This window comes from Carassius gibelio, chromosome A24 (assembly GCF_023724105.1).
Source record: "Carassius gibelio isolate Cgi1373 ecotype wild population from Czech Republic chromosome A24, carGib1.2-hapl.c, whole genome shotgun sequence".
NCBI classification, from domain to species: domain Eukaryota; kingdom Metazoa; phylum Chordata; class Actinopteri; order Cypriniformes; family Cyprinidae; genus Carassius; species Carassius gibelio.
Genome location: NC_068394.1, coordinates 8,596,635 through 8,613,654, shown reverse-complemented (window position 1 = coordinate 8,613,654; position 17,020 = coordinate 8,596,635). Strand labels below are relative to the sequence as shown.

At 40.4% G+C, this 17,020-nt stretch overlaps 1 protein-coding gene across 3 annotated transcripts in view; it reads right to left on the bottom strand.

Annotated features, from left to right (window-relative positions):
• Positions 1–17,020, bottom strand: part of LOC127946211 (catenin delta-2) — a 280,344-nt gene that overhangs the window by 188,790 nt on the left and 74,534 nt on the right. For all 3 annotated transcript variants that reach the window (XM_052542619.1, XM_052542620.1, XM_052542621.1), the window contains one exon: positions 15,737–15,852. In XM_052542619.1, the coding sequence (XP_052398579.1) occupies positions 15,737–15,852 (116 nt within the window). The remainder of the gene's footprint in view (positions 1–15,736; positions 15,853–17,020) is intronic.

Sequence of the window (17,020 nt, the reverse complement as noted above, 5' to 3'; positions counted from 1 at the left end):
GCTGATACTAGCACAGTCTCGAGATCAGTTGTGCGAGCACAGGGATGTGGTGCTCTGGCACCTGAGCCTGTTGGGCCTTCAGGTCAGCTGGGAAAAGAGCAAACTCTCACCATTGCAGAGGATCTCTTTTCTCGGTATGGAGTTGGATTCGGTCGAACAGACAGCACGCCTCACAGAGGAACGTGCGCGGTCGGTGCTAGCCTGCTTGAATACGTTCAAGAGCAGGACAGCGGTCCCACTGAAACTCTTTCAGAGGCTCCTGGGGCATATGGTGGCCACAGCGGCACTTACACCGCTCGGCCTATTACATATGAGACCGCTCCAGCACTGGCTTTATGGCCGAGTCCTGAGGTGGGCGTGGAAGCGCGGCACTCACCGGGTCCAAGTTACACCGGCCTGTCGCCAAACCCTCACTCCGTGGTCAGATCTGACATTCCTTTGGGCAGGGGTGCCCCTAGAGCAGATCTCCAGGCATGCTGTGGTTTACACGCATGCCTCCACCACCGCCGGGGGGGCCACGTACAACGGGCATGCAGTCTCAGGGGTTTGGACGGGCCCGCAGCTGCAGTGGCACATCAATTGCCTAGAGTTGTTAGCAACGCACCTTGCCTTGAACCGTCTCAAAGGTTTCTTACGAGGCAAGCCGGTGCTGGTCCGATTGGACAACACTGCGACTGTTGCGTACATCAACCGCCAAGGTGGTCTGCGCTCTCGTCGCATCTCGCAACTCGCCCGCCACCTCCTCCTTTGGAGTCAGAAGGTTCTGAGGTCACTTCGTGCCGTTCACATTCCAGGCCTGCTCAGTCGTACAGCCGACGAGCTGTCTTGAGCAATGCTCCCGGGAGAATGGCGACTCCATCCCCTGACGGTCCAGCTGATTTGGAGGCGGTTCAGAGCTGCTCAGGTAGACCTGTTTGCTGCTCCAGAGACCTCTCACTGCCAGGTTTTCTACTCCCTGACCGAGGGAACTCTCGGCACGGACGCACTGGCACACAGCTGGCCGCGGGGCCTACGCAGGTATGCGTTTCCCCCAGTGAGCCTTCTCGCACAGACATTGTGCAAAGTCTGGGAGGACGAGGAACAAGTCTTGCTAGTAGTGCCATATTGGCCTACTCGGACCTGGTTCCCCAAACTAGTGCTCCTCTTGACAGCCCCTCCTTGGCCAGTTCCTCTGAGGAGGGATTTACTGACTCAGAGATGGGGCACCATTTGGCACCCTCGTCCAGACCTTTGGAAACTCCATGTTTGGTCCCTGGACAGGACGCGGAGGTTCTAGGTGGCCTACCCCAAGAGGTAGTTAACACCATCACTTCGGCAAGAGCACCGTCTACGAGACACGCCTATGCCTTGAAGTGGAACCTGTTCGTTGAGTGGTGTTCTTCTCGCCGAGAAGACCCCCGAAGATGCCCGATTGCGGTCGTGCTATCCTTTCTGCAGCAAGGGTTGGAGCGAAGGCTGTCTCCCTCCACCCTCAAAGTCCAGGTTGCCGCTATTGCTGCGTACCATGACCCTGTGAATGGGAAGTCTTTGGGTAAGCATGACCTCATCATCAGGTTCCTTAGAGGGGCCAGGAGGTTAAATCCATCCCGGCCCCCCTGTATACCCTCTTGGGACCTGTCTCTAGTGCTTAAATCACTACAGCAGGCCCCATTCGAGCCTTTGCATTCAGTTGAGCTAAAGTTTCTTTCATTGAAAACTGTGCTCCTGCTTGCACTGGCCTCCATCAAGAGGGTAGGGGACCTGCATGCATTCTCGGTCGACGATTCGTGCCTAGAGTTCGGGCCGGCTGACTCCCAGGTAATCCTGAGGCCCCGGCCTGGCTACGTGCCCAAGGTTCCCACTACACCCTTCAAAGACCAAGTGGTGAACCTGCAAGCGCTGCCCCTGGAGGAGGCAGACCCAGCCCTGGCTTTGCTTTGTCCTGTTCGAGCATTAAGGTGCTACGTGGACCGGACGCAAAGCTTCAGGATCTCAGACCAGCTCTTTGTCTGTTACGGAGGCCGGCAGAAGGGGAATGCCGTCTCTAAGCAGAGGATGGCCCACTGGATTGTGGATGCCATAACCCTGGCTTATCAGGCTCAGGATGTGCCCTGCCCGTTCAGGTTGCGAGCTCACTCAACTAGAAGTGTTGCTTCCTCCTGGGCGCTGGCTCGTGGTGCCTCGCTGACTGATATTTGTAGAGCTGCGGGCTGGGCGACCCCTAACACGTTCGCTAGGTTCTATAGCCTTCGTGTAGAGCCGGTATCCTCCTGTGTTCTCACCTCAAACGGGTAGTGGCACTGAGAGGCCCCGGTTAGTGTCGGCTTGCTAAAACTGCTCCAGAGTGTCCGTACTGTAGACCCTGTTGAGATCCTCCATCACCCTAGGCAGCTGGACGCGGCGGAACGTCCGGCGCCAGGCCTTCATGATGAATCCGTGAGAACCATGGAAGGCTGGGCTCCATATTGAGACCTAAGCGGTACTCGTATGTGTATAGTCCACGGTATAGCCTTAGAGCCTGTGTTTCCCCGGCAGACTTCTGCCTTCCCAAGAGGGTTTTAATCACCTCAAATTTCTCCGTATACTCCTAAACGGATGCTATATGTGTATTTGCCTCCGAGACCTCCTTCGGGAAGGATGGGGCTTCCGCAGCGTCCTGGCTCCAAGCGGACCGGGTACGTTTTCCCAGTGTTATCCAATCTCACCCAGTGAGGTAGTGCTTTGACAATGGTGAGTGGAGCTACTTGTTCTGAGCCCCGGCCTACACCTAATAGGGGCGCAGGCGGCTCGCACAGGGCACTGGAAGGGGCAGCACCCATGGCGCTTTGATAGGGATCCCATATTCGTCGGTCATCCGACATGGCGTCGAGAGTGACCGACTGAAAGGGAACGTCTCGGTTACGTATGGTAACCCTCGTTCCCTGAAGGAGGGAACGGAGACGCCACGTCCCGTCGCCATGGTTGCTGTACCGCCGCTGAGCTGCCGGGTTCCCGGCTCGGCTCCTCAGCGAAAAACTGGTATGCATTGCACCTGCTGCCCCCTATACTCACGCAGTGATCAGCGGCAGCTGGATGCAATAATTGCATGCCAATGTGCATTGGCTCGTTTAGTTTACACTCGAAGTAGATTGGTCTATCGAAGCGATATCCCATATTCGTCGGTCATCCGACGTGGCGTCTCCGTTCCCTCCTTCAGGGAACGAGGGTTACCATACGTAACCGAGACGTTTGTAAATTCCATATCAAAATATTTTAATTAATAACTTTACTATATAATTGGATAAAAATGTAATTAAATATGATCTCAAGTGATGCTAAACGGACACCATCAGCCAAATAAATGGTCTCAGAAGGTCAATTCCACTAGCTCATGCCTCAGTCTACAAGAATTATGCTTGTTTGCTCTATTCTGTATGAGTGCAGTCATGCAGGCACATCTCCCTTTGCTCGAGCCTGTGTGCATGAAAATCATTAAACTCATCAGTCATTTTATATATACATACAAAAGGTGTTTGAAGGTAAGCAGAGTTTGTGAATGTGTCTGACCGCTGATCCGGCAGGCAGACAGAGGTTATCACAATCAAAGCAGCTGCCAAATGTCACAGCATCAGTGTGAATGTCCAGTAGCAGCCAGAGGCCACTGCAGTCTCTCTTCATCTACTTCTATCAACTATGCTTTATTCTTTAACAAGCCTTTTTCTAACACTCAATCTTCTGTCTTCAATCCCTCACCATCTTTATACGAGGTCAGCTAAGTCCTAAATGCCATTCACCTCGTTCAAGGTTAAGTGTCGATTTTACTACATTAAAATAATTTTTCTGATCACAGCTTAAAATGTAGTGAAAGCCATTCATATATTTCATGCAATGCATTTTTTGAATTAGACAATTCAGACAGATAGATAGATCTCAAGCTGGCTGGGTAAACAGCAGCACTTATAAAGGAGGGAGGCTCCCATGTAGCAAGTACACGATTGGAACTCAATGAACTCTTCAAAAACGTCTTACGGGAAGACAAACTTCAGCCTTTGAAGTGCCGAACTTCTCTAACGTGTCAGTTTATATGCTAATTCAAGCAAGTGTCAGATTCTGAACTGCTGCTGAAGTCTCTGACCTTACAGGAATCATTGTCTTTAATGAGTCATTTCTCTAGTTTATTACACGCTGTTCCCATTAGTGCAGCCAGCTGAGTTCTACGCATTGATCAGAGCTATTCGCTGATCTCATCAAATCTGTTGTTTTAGTTCACTGTGGAACTGAACTTGAAGACACAATAATAAATGTCCAATATGATTCAATACAATTACTTTTTCACAACATGAGGGACCAGTGAACACTTAAGTTTATCTGGAGGTTCATTAGGGTTGAGCTGACAAATTGCACACAATCAATGCAGCTTATATATTCATAATATAAAATAAATTATTTAGCTATATCATTGGGACTTGTTTGTATTGTGACATTTTTAGTTATGCACATTAAACTTTTTGCAATGCAAAATAAATAAATAAATAAAATAAGGATATATTAAGTTGCAAAAAAGAAAAATAATGAATAATAATAATAATTCCTAAAAAAAAAATAGGGGAAAACATTTAACTGTCATATGTCAATGTCAAAAAATACTATGGATTTACTTATTCACAACATAAGTGATGAAACAGCACTTCATTTTAATCTTGTGGCTCATCTGGTAAATTTCATACAATGAATGCATCTCATTTATTCAAAATAGAATACAATAAAATAAAAGAATAAAATATAACATTTTGAAATTTTCAATTAAGCACATTAAACGTTTTGTAATGCAAGAAAATTTATTTTTAAATTAAAATATTTTCACATTATATTAGTACAGTATGTTAAATTAAAAAGTTAAAGTAAAAAAAGTGTATATATATATATATATATATATATATATATATATATATATATATATATATATATATATATATATATATATATATATGGGAAAACATTCACATGCATTTTCACACTACAGAGAAACTTTATTTATTTAATTTTAATGCCATTTTTATGTCCCCAAATTATGGTTTTGGGAGATTAACTCACTTTTGGGTACAAATTCAGCACCCAAAATATGGTTCAGTAGGTACCTGCAAATACACATGAAGTGAAGGCACTTTCTCCCTAGATGACCAACAAGTTAACAACTCTAGACATCAACATCAAACCAATCTCAAACTGAGCAGTGGTTCAACCCCCAATAAAGAATCCTTTCGAAGCAGCCCAATGTTCTTAACTGGCCCAGTTAGTGTTAGACTGCGTGTGGCAAACAGCAGTTGAGCGTGTGTGATGGGCAGCTTGGGAACACACACAGGAGATTAGAGGACACACACACTGGGCCCTTCTCATTATCTGCAGAGCCCACATACCCAGAGAAACTGCTGACCACTAAGGGCTTTTACAAATGCTGACATATGGCCCCGTAACTGACCTCGTGGTTCAGCAAGAGCTTGCATGTGCCATACACACAAACACACTCTCTAACCAATATGCCCAGTGATCCCCTAAAGAAAGAAAGAGAAAAATCAATGTTGTGTGTTTCACAGGCCACTGCAAGCTAATGAAAGTCATTTATAAAACCAGTCTGCTACCAAAACACTGCACTTGCTCTAAATGCTTCATACCAAACTATCTATTAGTTCCTTTTTTCCTCATTTCCTCTCATCACATGTAAATGATTGTTTTAAACACAATAAAGCATTAATTTAGAGGTCAAGTTCCCTCCTCTTCCTCCATTACAGCATTTTTTTCCCACTTAGATTTGCATGTTAATATTAGCCTTATCAACACATCAGCACTAGTTTGTTTGACCCAGTAATGGAATCTAATCACGTCCAGCAGTAGCCACCTAAACACCGGAATCTTTTCAATAAAAATGGATACATTTTCCGATAAATATTAAGAAATTCTAAATAAAGCAGGAATTGTTTTATGCATTTAATTAATACATTAATTTATTAGTGAATTTTGGGTTAAAATATTTAATTCCTTTGCGATATATTTTACACAATATAATTTTTGATTTGTTAAAGTATTTTAAAGTCAAAACAGCTGCACTTATGTGATCAAAAATACTGAAAAATCTAATATTGTGAAATATTTGTAGTTATTAAGTTATTATAGTAAATTATTATTTAAGATATTAAATTGATCAATTACTAAAAATAACAATAATTATTTTATATTCTATTAAATATCAAAACATTATTTATTTCATATATTATGTCGAACCGTAGTTTTAGCAGTTATTACTCCAGTCTTCAGTGTCACATCATCAGAAATCATTATAATATTCTTATTCGGTGCTCATCACAATTGTGCTGCTTAATATTTGGTGGAAACTAATGAATAGAAAGTTCAACGGGACAGCATTTATTTGAAACAAATATGTCTAAACAAAGATAAAGGTATTTATTTCTATATTTGATTCATTTATTGCATCCGTGCTGAATAAAAGTATTACATATTTTACAAATAAATATATAAATCAATAAATAAAAGATTAACTGACTGAACTGGCGAACCAAAATCGGCATGTATAATATTAATACGACTACAAATTAATCAATTACAAACTTGATAAATATGCATTTTCAATGCTGAATTGCTAATTCTACTATAGCTTGTCATTGACTGTTTGTTATAGGCATAACTGAGGTATAATTGACAGGAAATCTCTAAGCCCTGCCCAACTTAGTTATGTTTCTAACACAGACAAACAAATGGAGTTGCTAACTTGCTTGCAATGACAGCTGTCAGTGAGAAAACCTTTTTCCAAGATGTTTGATAAATTTTGGAAACAGAAGGACCACCATTCAAGTGGGACTTAAATATACCATGGAGGGATATATAAAAGATTTTAAATAAATATGGTGGGTAACACATTTAACCAGTTTTATATCTAGAGGCACCAAAAAGCAGACCTTCGTTTAAGGCCAGAAGCCCTAGAGCCCAAGACCGGTTGCCCACTGAAGCGAAGGAGGGCTGAGCCTGGTCAGTACCTGGATGGGAGACCTCCTGGGAAGACTAGGTTGCTGCTGAAAGAGGTGCTAGTGAGGTCAACAGGGGGTGCTCACACTGTGGTCTGTGTGGGTCCTAGCGCCCCAGTGTAGTGATGGGGACACTATACTGTCAACAAGCACCATCCTTCGGATGAGACGTTAAACCGAGGTCCTGACTCTGTGGTCATTAAAAATTCCAGGATGTCTAAACTCGTGGCATCATGGCCTCCTAACAATCCCCATATCTACTGATTGGCTTCATCACTCTGTCTCCTCTCCACCAGTAAGCTGGTTTGTGGTGGGTGTTCTGGCCTACTATGGCTGCCGTCGCATCATCCAGGTGGATGCTGCACACTGGTGGGGGATGAGGGGGATACCCCCTGACAATGTACAGCGCATTGAGTCCCTAGAAAGCGCTATATGAATGTAAGGAATTATAATTATTAAGTGTTTTTGACCTACACTGTACATGACGTGAGAACAGTTAGCTATTTAGGTTTGTAATAGCATGGACTCACTAACTTTAACATTATCTGGTTTTAGCCATAGATACCTGTAACTTAATGAGAGCATGACAACCAGAAAATGAACGTTTTCATCTTCATTGGGGTTGGTGTTGAATGCTTATTCTTATTTGGGTCAATGTTACAAGTACCCCAGGCACATAGGTTTGCCATTATTTTGTAGCATAAACACCATCAAACTGATGAAAGCTTCAGATCTTATAATGTTTCTTTATGGGGCTAAAACCTAAAGATGTCCAAGTTCTGGTCCCCGTGCAACTGATACTCAACTGCCATTTGCTTATCTGTGTTTGTGGGGATGGGCTTACTGATAGGTCAAATGGAAATCAAGGCTTGGTAATATTGGAAGGGCTGTGATGATATAATTATTTTCATAATGTAATTTTATTAAGTGTGGGTAATTCTATTCAGAGTTATCCTGGTCCCTTATGCACATAGGCTTTAAGAGGCTTATTATGACATTATGAATTAAAAAAAATTCTTCCAGTGTGCATTTTCCCAGTGGTAGTCTGGACAAATTTTTTAAACAATAGTATGTAATCTCAATACCACAACAATAAAGAATCTGAACAAACTTCTAAATTTCAATGAATTCCCACCTTGGTAGGAAATAAAGACAAGGCCAGTATCACTGCCCTTGCACAGAGGTGCTAACATAAATTTATCTTGACATCATCCTTGATCCGAAAATCAGACTTCAATTTCTACATAACATTCAAGGAAATATCCCGATAAATCAAATTTTCCCTCCAATTTACTCCTGTTTGTAGTCACATGGTCTTTAGGATAATGACTTCCACCAGCTTACATTTTATGCACAACGTCTGCCGTTTAAAAGATATGTGCAGAACTTCAGCTGAAGCAAAGTGGACAGTCATGCTTTGAGGCGAAGCAATTCACCACGGTACGTTATTCGCTGGAGCGCTGACTGGCAACCTATTATCCAATTTGAATAACAACACATTGCTTTCAGCCCGAGAGCTACGGAAGTCGCATCTCTAAAAATATAGCATAGAATAGAAAGGAACTAGTAGAAATAGTGTGAAAGAGCTTTGCCTTAATGTCCTCTCTGTAGGTTACAGCAGCCGTTTAGAGAAAAGAGACCTGAAGTGGCCCACCCGCATACACACACACACTCACACACACACACACACACAGACACACCACACACCTAACTGGGACAGCAGATGTTCAGCGGGAAAGAAGCTGAATGGAGCCAACCGTGCACAAACACAAACAAACAAGAGATTAAATATGCTCTGCAGCGCAGGAGTAAATTTAAGAAGAGCTTCATTAATGCAAAGGTAACAGTGCTTCTATAAATAAAAAAGCTTTCTGGTGTGAGTCTGCAAAAAGAAAATATTAAGTGCTTCTTTGCACATTGAGAAATTAAGCTGGTTGTCTTCATACTAATGGATCGTCTCTGCATATGTACACAGAGGTGACCTCTATAAAAAAAAGATAATTGAGTTCATTATAAAGCCCTGCTCATGACACACTCAAAAAAAAAAAAAATGAAGAATTTGTTTCTGTTCCATTTCAAATGTGGCCATGAGCAGGGGGGTTGGGAGGGACTGGATTTTAGAGATACTGGTTTAGAGCATAAAAGATTTGGATGAAGGATTGTCATTTTTCACACTAAATCTTCTGTTTCTTAGATACAGTAGCTTTCAGAGTGTTTGTTCCTCCCCATTTAAAGTGATAACTTTCAAAATTCCAATATTGGACTTTTTTACCAGGAGGAAGCATTATTATGTATTATGGATTAGTATTAGTATGGATTAGAAGCAACAGTTATATAAAGTGCAAGTGAAGTGACGTGTGGCCAAGTATGGTGACCCATACTCAGAATTTGTGCTCTGCATTTAACCCATCCAAGTGCACACACACAGTTGTGAACGCCCAGGGAGTAGTTGGGTGTTTGGTCCCTTGCTCAAGGGTCTCACCTCAGTCGTGATATTGAGGGTGGAAGAGAGCCCTGTACATTCACTCCTCCTAGGGCTGCACGATTAATCGCATGAGATTGTCATGCGTGTCTCGTCAGTAAAGCCGGTTCTGTGATTAGCAGTAAATGTCCATCACCTGCTTTCAAATGGAGCGGCACTTAGTACACAGAGCTGTAGTTCGCTGACAAACTACACAACACCACGTCATAATCGCAGATGAATCGCATGCGGTTATGAACACGATATAGCGTAACTTGTCAGCAAACTACGACTCTGTATATTAATCTCATGCGATTAATCGTGCAGCTCTAACTCCTCCCACCGACAAATCCTGCTGAACCAGAGACTCGAACCCACAACCTCCGGGTTACAAGTCTGACTCTCTAACCATTAGGCAACGACTGCCCTAGTTGAAGATTAAAATGCCTTAATGATGGATTTGTTTGTACAAATGTACAAAAATGTACAAACAAGCAACTTTTCACTTCACACAACATGAATTGATGAAGTGGAGTCGTGTGGATTATTGTAATGTTTTTATCAGCTGTTTGGACTCATATTCTGACGGTACCCATTCACTGCAGAGGACCCATTAGTAAGCAAGTAAACTGTACCTTAACAGTATGTGTAACAATTTATGTGGATTTCACCAAACCTTCATTTCATATATTTGTGATGTTAAATCTCACAAACTGGTGGCTTTTTTGCTCACAAATGTGATAATTTTTCACAGTTGCAACTATTCCTTATATTAAATTGATTTCACAATTACGTGTTGTACTTTTAACTTTGAGCTGGATCTGGAAACAGGCCTTAACAGATCGCTGCACCTTAAAGCAGAGATTTAAATTTGTCTGAAAGCGTCCAATCGACTTTGCAGCGAGTGAGAGGAATTTTGAGTGAAAAATGGAAATGCACAGAAAGCAAAGACCTTTGGGGAATCGGCCACACAGAGAACACACAGTCAGACATGTTTTTCAGCGATGACCTTTCACTAAACACAGCCTGCTGTTCCCCAGGCACTGACAGAAAAGGATGGAGGAAGAGAAAGAAAGGGGGCTAGAGAGACACAGAGCCACTGCATTAACACATACATGCAACATTTAAAATCAATGTTGAGGTTGTTCATATCCTCTCCATATTAACATCTGTGCACTATGAATTACCCATATTCTAATACTGAAAGCAGTCAAACAACTAATCCAAGTGATACCCATTTTGAATGAAGACATCTTTAAGATGCAGGGCAAACCAAAGCTAATTTCTCAAAATTTTGAGATGGCAATATACAGCACTTTTGCGTGTTTAAGTTTGGGTAATCCCACACACATTTATTTAGATCATGCTTGAGGTGCCCGAAAATTATGTGTTCTATAAAGAATTTTTTTATTTTTTTATTTTTTTTACATTTGGAAAGTTTCGAGTCAAAAATGTAAAGGTACCTACTATCAGCGATGGAGCTATACCGGAGCTAGGGAGGGCTATAGCCTCATCAGGAAATATTTAATAGCTCCGGTTTAGCCCCATTTCTTTATGAAGTAACTCTGACATCATCAGAGGTGAAAGGAGTAAAAAAAAATATTCTACTCAAGTAAAGTACCATTACATTAAGTACATTACATTACATTACATTACAAGGTTGGGGGGTTCGAATCCCAGGGAACACAGGTTAGGAGAAAATTGTTAGCTTGAATGCAATATAAGTTGCTTTGGATAAAAGCGTCTGCTAAATGCATACATTTTAATTTACATTAATGCAATTTTACTTGACCATCTTTCTTGTTATTTTAGCGCCAGTTTACCCTCCTGCCAATTATTTACTGCAGTAGTTTCCATGGATAGATTTTTTTGTTTGTTTTTAGTACAATACTTCAAAGAAAATATACTTAAGAAAAAGTACAATTACAGATTTAAAAAATCACTTTAAAAAGTAGAAGCACACACACACACACACAAAAAAAAAATCTACTCAATTACAGTAAGGCGAGTAAATGTAATTTGTTACTTTCCACATCTGGACATCATCAATATCATTTATTTTCTTAGCACCCCCACATATTGGTCTAGCCCCCACTTAGCACCGGTAGAGAAAAATTCTGGCGCCGTGCCTGCCTACTATATAAATGTACTTGGGTAACGCGGCATCCAAAATGCTGTCTTGGTAGGCAAATCACTAATTTTAGAGACAGCCACTGTCGAAAATGCCCGAATAGAAAGCTGATGGGAAGCAGCAGTTGATTGAGAGAACCAGGCCTATCTCACTTCCTGATGTCTGATACCTTTTCTCCTTAAAGTTATTTCCAAATGCTCAGCGTCAGGAGATTGACTGTCAAACGGAAGCAATGTCTCCTGACAGAATAAAGACTAAAGGTTATTCACTCAGAATATTTAACCATCCAACCTGAACGAGATGAGAAAGCCATGATAGACATGTGCTGAACGTTTAATAAAATGTACCTGTGAGCCTGTTAAAAGCACATCAACTTAGAAATAGGTTTTGCTTTAGGAGAGTTCCCACCAAACCAAAATAGAGGAAAACATGACACCACAGAATAAGGAAAAGTGACTGGGTATGTGTTTGTGTGTAATCACGTTATCGGGTAGGACGTGTTCCAGACAGCCATGAACCAGACTGATCCAGTGCCAGAAAGTGACTTGATTTACAGCAGTAACACATTAACACACATGAATCACGCTCAATGTTTACGCAACTCTCTGCTACCACTGAAAACATCGGAAAACACAAGCAAAAAGAGAAATTACATGTGCACCTGGTTTAAATTGGTTTTTGGCCATGCGTTTTCCAATTATACAAGACATGTTCACCATGTTTACAGTAAAAAAAGTCTCATTTGCATTTTTACGGTCTATGGAAAATTAAGCAGACAGTTTTCAGCATAGTTCACACTCAGAAAATAACCGGCTTAAAGTCCATCCAGAAACTACCCAGGCTTCAGACTACCACAACTTGAACTGTACTTTTTTTTTGTTGGCATTTTCAATGTGTCAATGCAAGCATGCAACTTCCCTGTGAGCCTAGAGTCTCTTTATCAGCTCTACCCAGAATTCCCAGTAGACTCATTTCATAATCAAGGCCAGTCCACTGTAATAGCATCTCCAGTCCGTTCGGGCTTCCAAACTGTCAGACTGATAAGTCATTGCTAGCAGACACTGGCTTTGTGTCTCTCTGGCTCAAATTTCAAACCCAGCAATATGTAACAGATGGCAGAAAAACACATACTGTATCATATACACACACAACCAAAGACTGAAGAGAAAACAGTAAAGTTTGCTGTTTATATATGGAATAAAAAAGCATTCATAATGACATTTAATAAATAATTGTGGCCAAGTTGATATGCATTGAACAAAATAATTTTGGTACTAAATGTGCAATATACTTTTTATGCTTTTTAAATAATGCTTACTAGCAGTGGTTACTATTATTTATGTAAAATGATTATTGGGATAGTCTAACAAAATAAATCATAATAAATGAATGAGATGTGTGTGGGACCGTAAAGGTTTTTGTATAATATTTTTAAATATACAACACAGTTTTTTGTTATATAATACAAAAATAAAAAAAGGTGATTTATTTAACTAATTCCATTCAAAAAGTGAAACGTGTATATTATATTCATTCCTTACACAGAGACTGATATATTTCAAATGTTTATTTATTTTAATTTTCATTTTTAATCTGTTGTTCAAGAGTGGCTTGACACAAGGAATGCGACAGCTGAAACCCATGTCTTTCATACGTCTGTGCGTAGTGGTTATTGAAGCACTGACTCCAGCTGCAGTCCACTTTTTGTGAATCTCCCCCACATTTTTGAATGGGTTTTGTTTCACAATCATCTCCAAGGTGCAGTTATCCCTATTGCTTGTACACTTTTTTCTACCACATCTTTTCCTCAACTTCGCCTCTCTATTAATGTGCTTGGACACAGAGCTCTGTGAACAGCCAGCTTTTTTTGCAATGACCTTTTGTGTTTTGCCCTCCTTGTGCAAGGTGTCAGTCTTTTGGACAACTGTCAAGTCAGCAGTCTTCCCCATGATTGTGTAGCCTACAGAACTAGACTGAGAGACCATTTAAAGCCTTTGCAGGTGTTTTGAGTTAATTAGCTGATTAGAATGTGGCACCAGGTGTCTTCAATATTGAACCTTTTTACAATATTCAAATTTTCTGAGATACTGAATTTGGGATTTTCCTTAGTTGTCAGTTATAAACATCAAAATTAAAAGAAATAAACATTTGAATTATATCAGTCTGTGTGTAATGAATTAATATAATATTCAAGTTTCAGTTTTTGAATTGAATTAGTGAAATAAATCAACTTTTTGATGATTCTAATTATATGACCAGCACCTGTATATGAGAAGACAGATTTTAATTTTGATCAACCATCACGATAACACTTTCCTCGCATAGGAATATTGCATGACGACTCGAGCATAGAGTAGCACAGCTTCATAGAAAGCACTACTGATTAAAAATAGCATTTGTGGACAAATCAATCGTAACATGAACCACAAACAGAGCAACACCATGAGAGAGCAGATCTGAATAAATGTTTTTTCTAAGAAGGCCTCTGGAACGAGGATCTGAATCAGCTATTGTGGAACAGTTCACTTATGCCAAATTAAAAGGCTAAATCAATATTATGTAGCAGAGTAACATTATGGCTTCCTTCCTGAACAAGCTCTCACTGGAAACCTTGAGGCTCTGAGGGCAGCATGACTTCATTTCTAGCTTGCCCTGTCATTTTTTCGGACTGGATAAACACTGATTCCTTTCATAAAAGACATTGTGAATAGGGAGTAAAAATGTGTTATAAAAATGAAGGACAGCCTTCTCTTAGTTTTGCAGTTACATGCACACATTGTGCTACTGAAGTTAACTTTTTAACAGTCAAACGTCTTCATTACATGCATTTAAGAAGCTCAAGATATCATTTAAACCTGTCCCTCACCCAAGAGTTACTGTGTCACAAAAAAAAAAAAAAAAAAATGGAAAGAGCTCAGGGGGACAGTCCTTAACTGTTTCGCTTCCCCTCCTCTTTCAATAAAACCAAGAAACTCTCAACACTAGAGACTCCTGGAAGGTCAAGCCTCCAAGAGATGCACATAATTAACAAGTGTGAGGAATGTTTACTAAAGCTGAATGATGTTAATTGCTATTGAATGTTGAGGAAGCTAATGACATAGTCACTTAAAGGGGTCATATTATGCTTTTTTAAAGATCATTATTTTGTGTATTTGGTGTTGCAGAATATGTAGACATCCGTTAATGTTAAAAAACACATTATTTTTCAAATACTGTACATTATTGTAGGTCCTCTATGCCCTGCCTCTCTCAAACACGTAATTTTCTACAAAGTCCCTCATTCCGACAAGCGCAATCTTCTCTGATTGGTCAACTGACCAAGTGCATTATGATTGGGTGAACACCGCAAGCACACGTCGGAAATGTAACGCCCCTTTCCATAATCGCGAGCTTCTTCTTACAAAATAAATGTAAAGACAGTTAAATAATGTCCTTAATTTTACCATCAGTACAAGCGCGAAAGGGGAACAAAGTCACATGACAGACACAGTGATGAAGCCGGTTAAGACAGCTGACTCCACAGTGCGACTCTCTCTCTCTCATGCACAAATAGAGTTTGCTTTTGCCCATTTGAATGGACCATTTTAGGGGGCGTGGCAGAGTCTTTGATAAAGAATATCTCTTTGGATTTGAGAGTTTAGTCTTTGCAGCTTTACAGATCTTCTTTATGCACCAAGAGATTGTAAATCTCCAAAAATAAAGGAAAAATTTAAATCGCAGCAAATTACCCCTTTAAGAGGAAACTTATTCCCCTTAGATTAATTATAGATATTTTTATGCATGTATATTGTTTTTTGAGAAGGTATCTCAAGTAACAAATGTACACACACATATTTTACCCATGACAGAATAACATGTGCAAATCTAGGGAAAAACATTAGCATTTAGATCCACAGATGGAAATCCACTAACATGTGGACCCACACACACATAAACACTTTCTATTTCACATACAAACGCACGGTGCTGTATGTAAATCACATTATGAGCTGAAATTGCATGAACTCCATTATCACCCCTGCAGAAAGAAGTCAAGAATATTGTCAGCGTTTCCTTAACCGTACAATTACATCCTTCAAGCAGCATGGTCTCATTATACAGACGCATTAGATAGCCCCTGCACACTCCCACACAGTGCATTAGCATTACCTGATACTGCTCATGCTGCCACCTGTCTCAGATCCCAGTTTGCATCGCTCCAGCTGAGTAGCCACTATCTGACGCTCTGCCTCCAGCTCTCGAGTTAATCTTTCAAACTGTAGTTCCTAAAAAAGAGAAAGAGAGATGGTCAGTTAACAAATTTCCTTAAGTGCATTACTCTACTTCACTTGTACTACAAACATGTGAAGATTACTGAAATGCAACATTCTTATTTAAACCGTACACAGCTGACAGTACCGCCTGAACTGATATTGTCCATTTTCTGAGAAAAATATAAGTGGTATTTAACTGTGCAAAAGCATTCTTATGTGTTTGTTAATGTGCTCTGAGTGTTTTTCCTTGTTGCTATGCATTTTCTAATGTGGCTTCTAATGTTTTCTGACTGTTTTTGCATTTTGCTATGTAGCTGTCGTTGGGCTTGTATGGATGATTTTTTGGTTTAAACGTATTTTTACAATATTGATATCTCTTCTTAAATCCTTAGATATTTTAAGTCTATTAGTCTTTTAGTCTATTTTGTTGCCTGTTGATGCACGAACAAAACTTCGCTAAACATTATTTGAAGTGTTCTTGCCATCACATAATCACATTAAGGTTGTTCTTTGTTAATTTTCATAAGGAACAGTCGCAGATTTTAAATTCTCAGGAAACTCGAACAATAAATGTTGTTTTTAATGTTCTTTAATGTGGCATGACAGATCATTGTAGAATGATCATTAGAAGGTATATTTAAAAAACAACAACACTGAAATGTATCATGTCTCAAGCAATTGCTCAATCATGCTTTTATGCGCATTTTGAAGTATCGCTGAATTTTTAATAAAAATGCCTCAATTTGCATTAAAAAAGATTTTACGCTTGCAGTTTTTGACTTCTGTGAAAAAGGGTTAATATGAATAATGGGAGATTGAAATGCATTTTGCAAATAAATTCCTCCAAGCACATTAAAAAGACCCCAAAAAAGTGGACCGATCTGGTTCCAAAGCATCTGAAATGTTGTTATATGGTCATTCAGAAATGCCAGAGCAAAGTCTTTCATCAAGGTATTTCTGCATTATTGCCTCCCTGAACTGTTAAATGACTGCGTTCCCAAACAGCAGCATCCACCTCTGAAAGCAATAGTGTTTCGTCTGCTCATTCTGAGGTGCAGGAAAATTCTTATATTCAGTAGCTTCTCCTACTTTTCTTAGTGGTGTATAGTGTCAGTTTATAAGGAGGTGACGATTTTGTTCTCTTTGATTGGCTGGAAACGGTGCTTGTTCGGTATTCCAA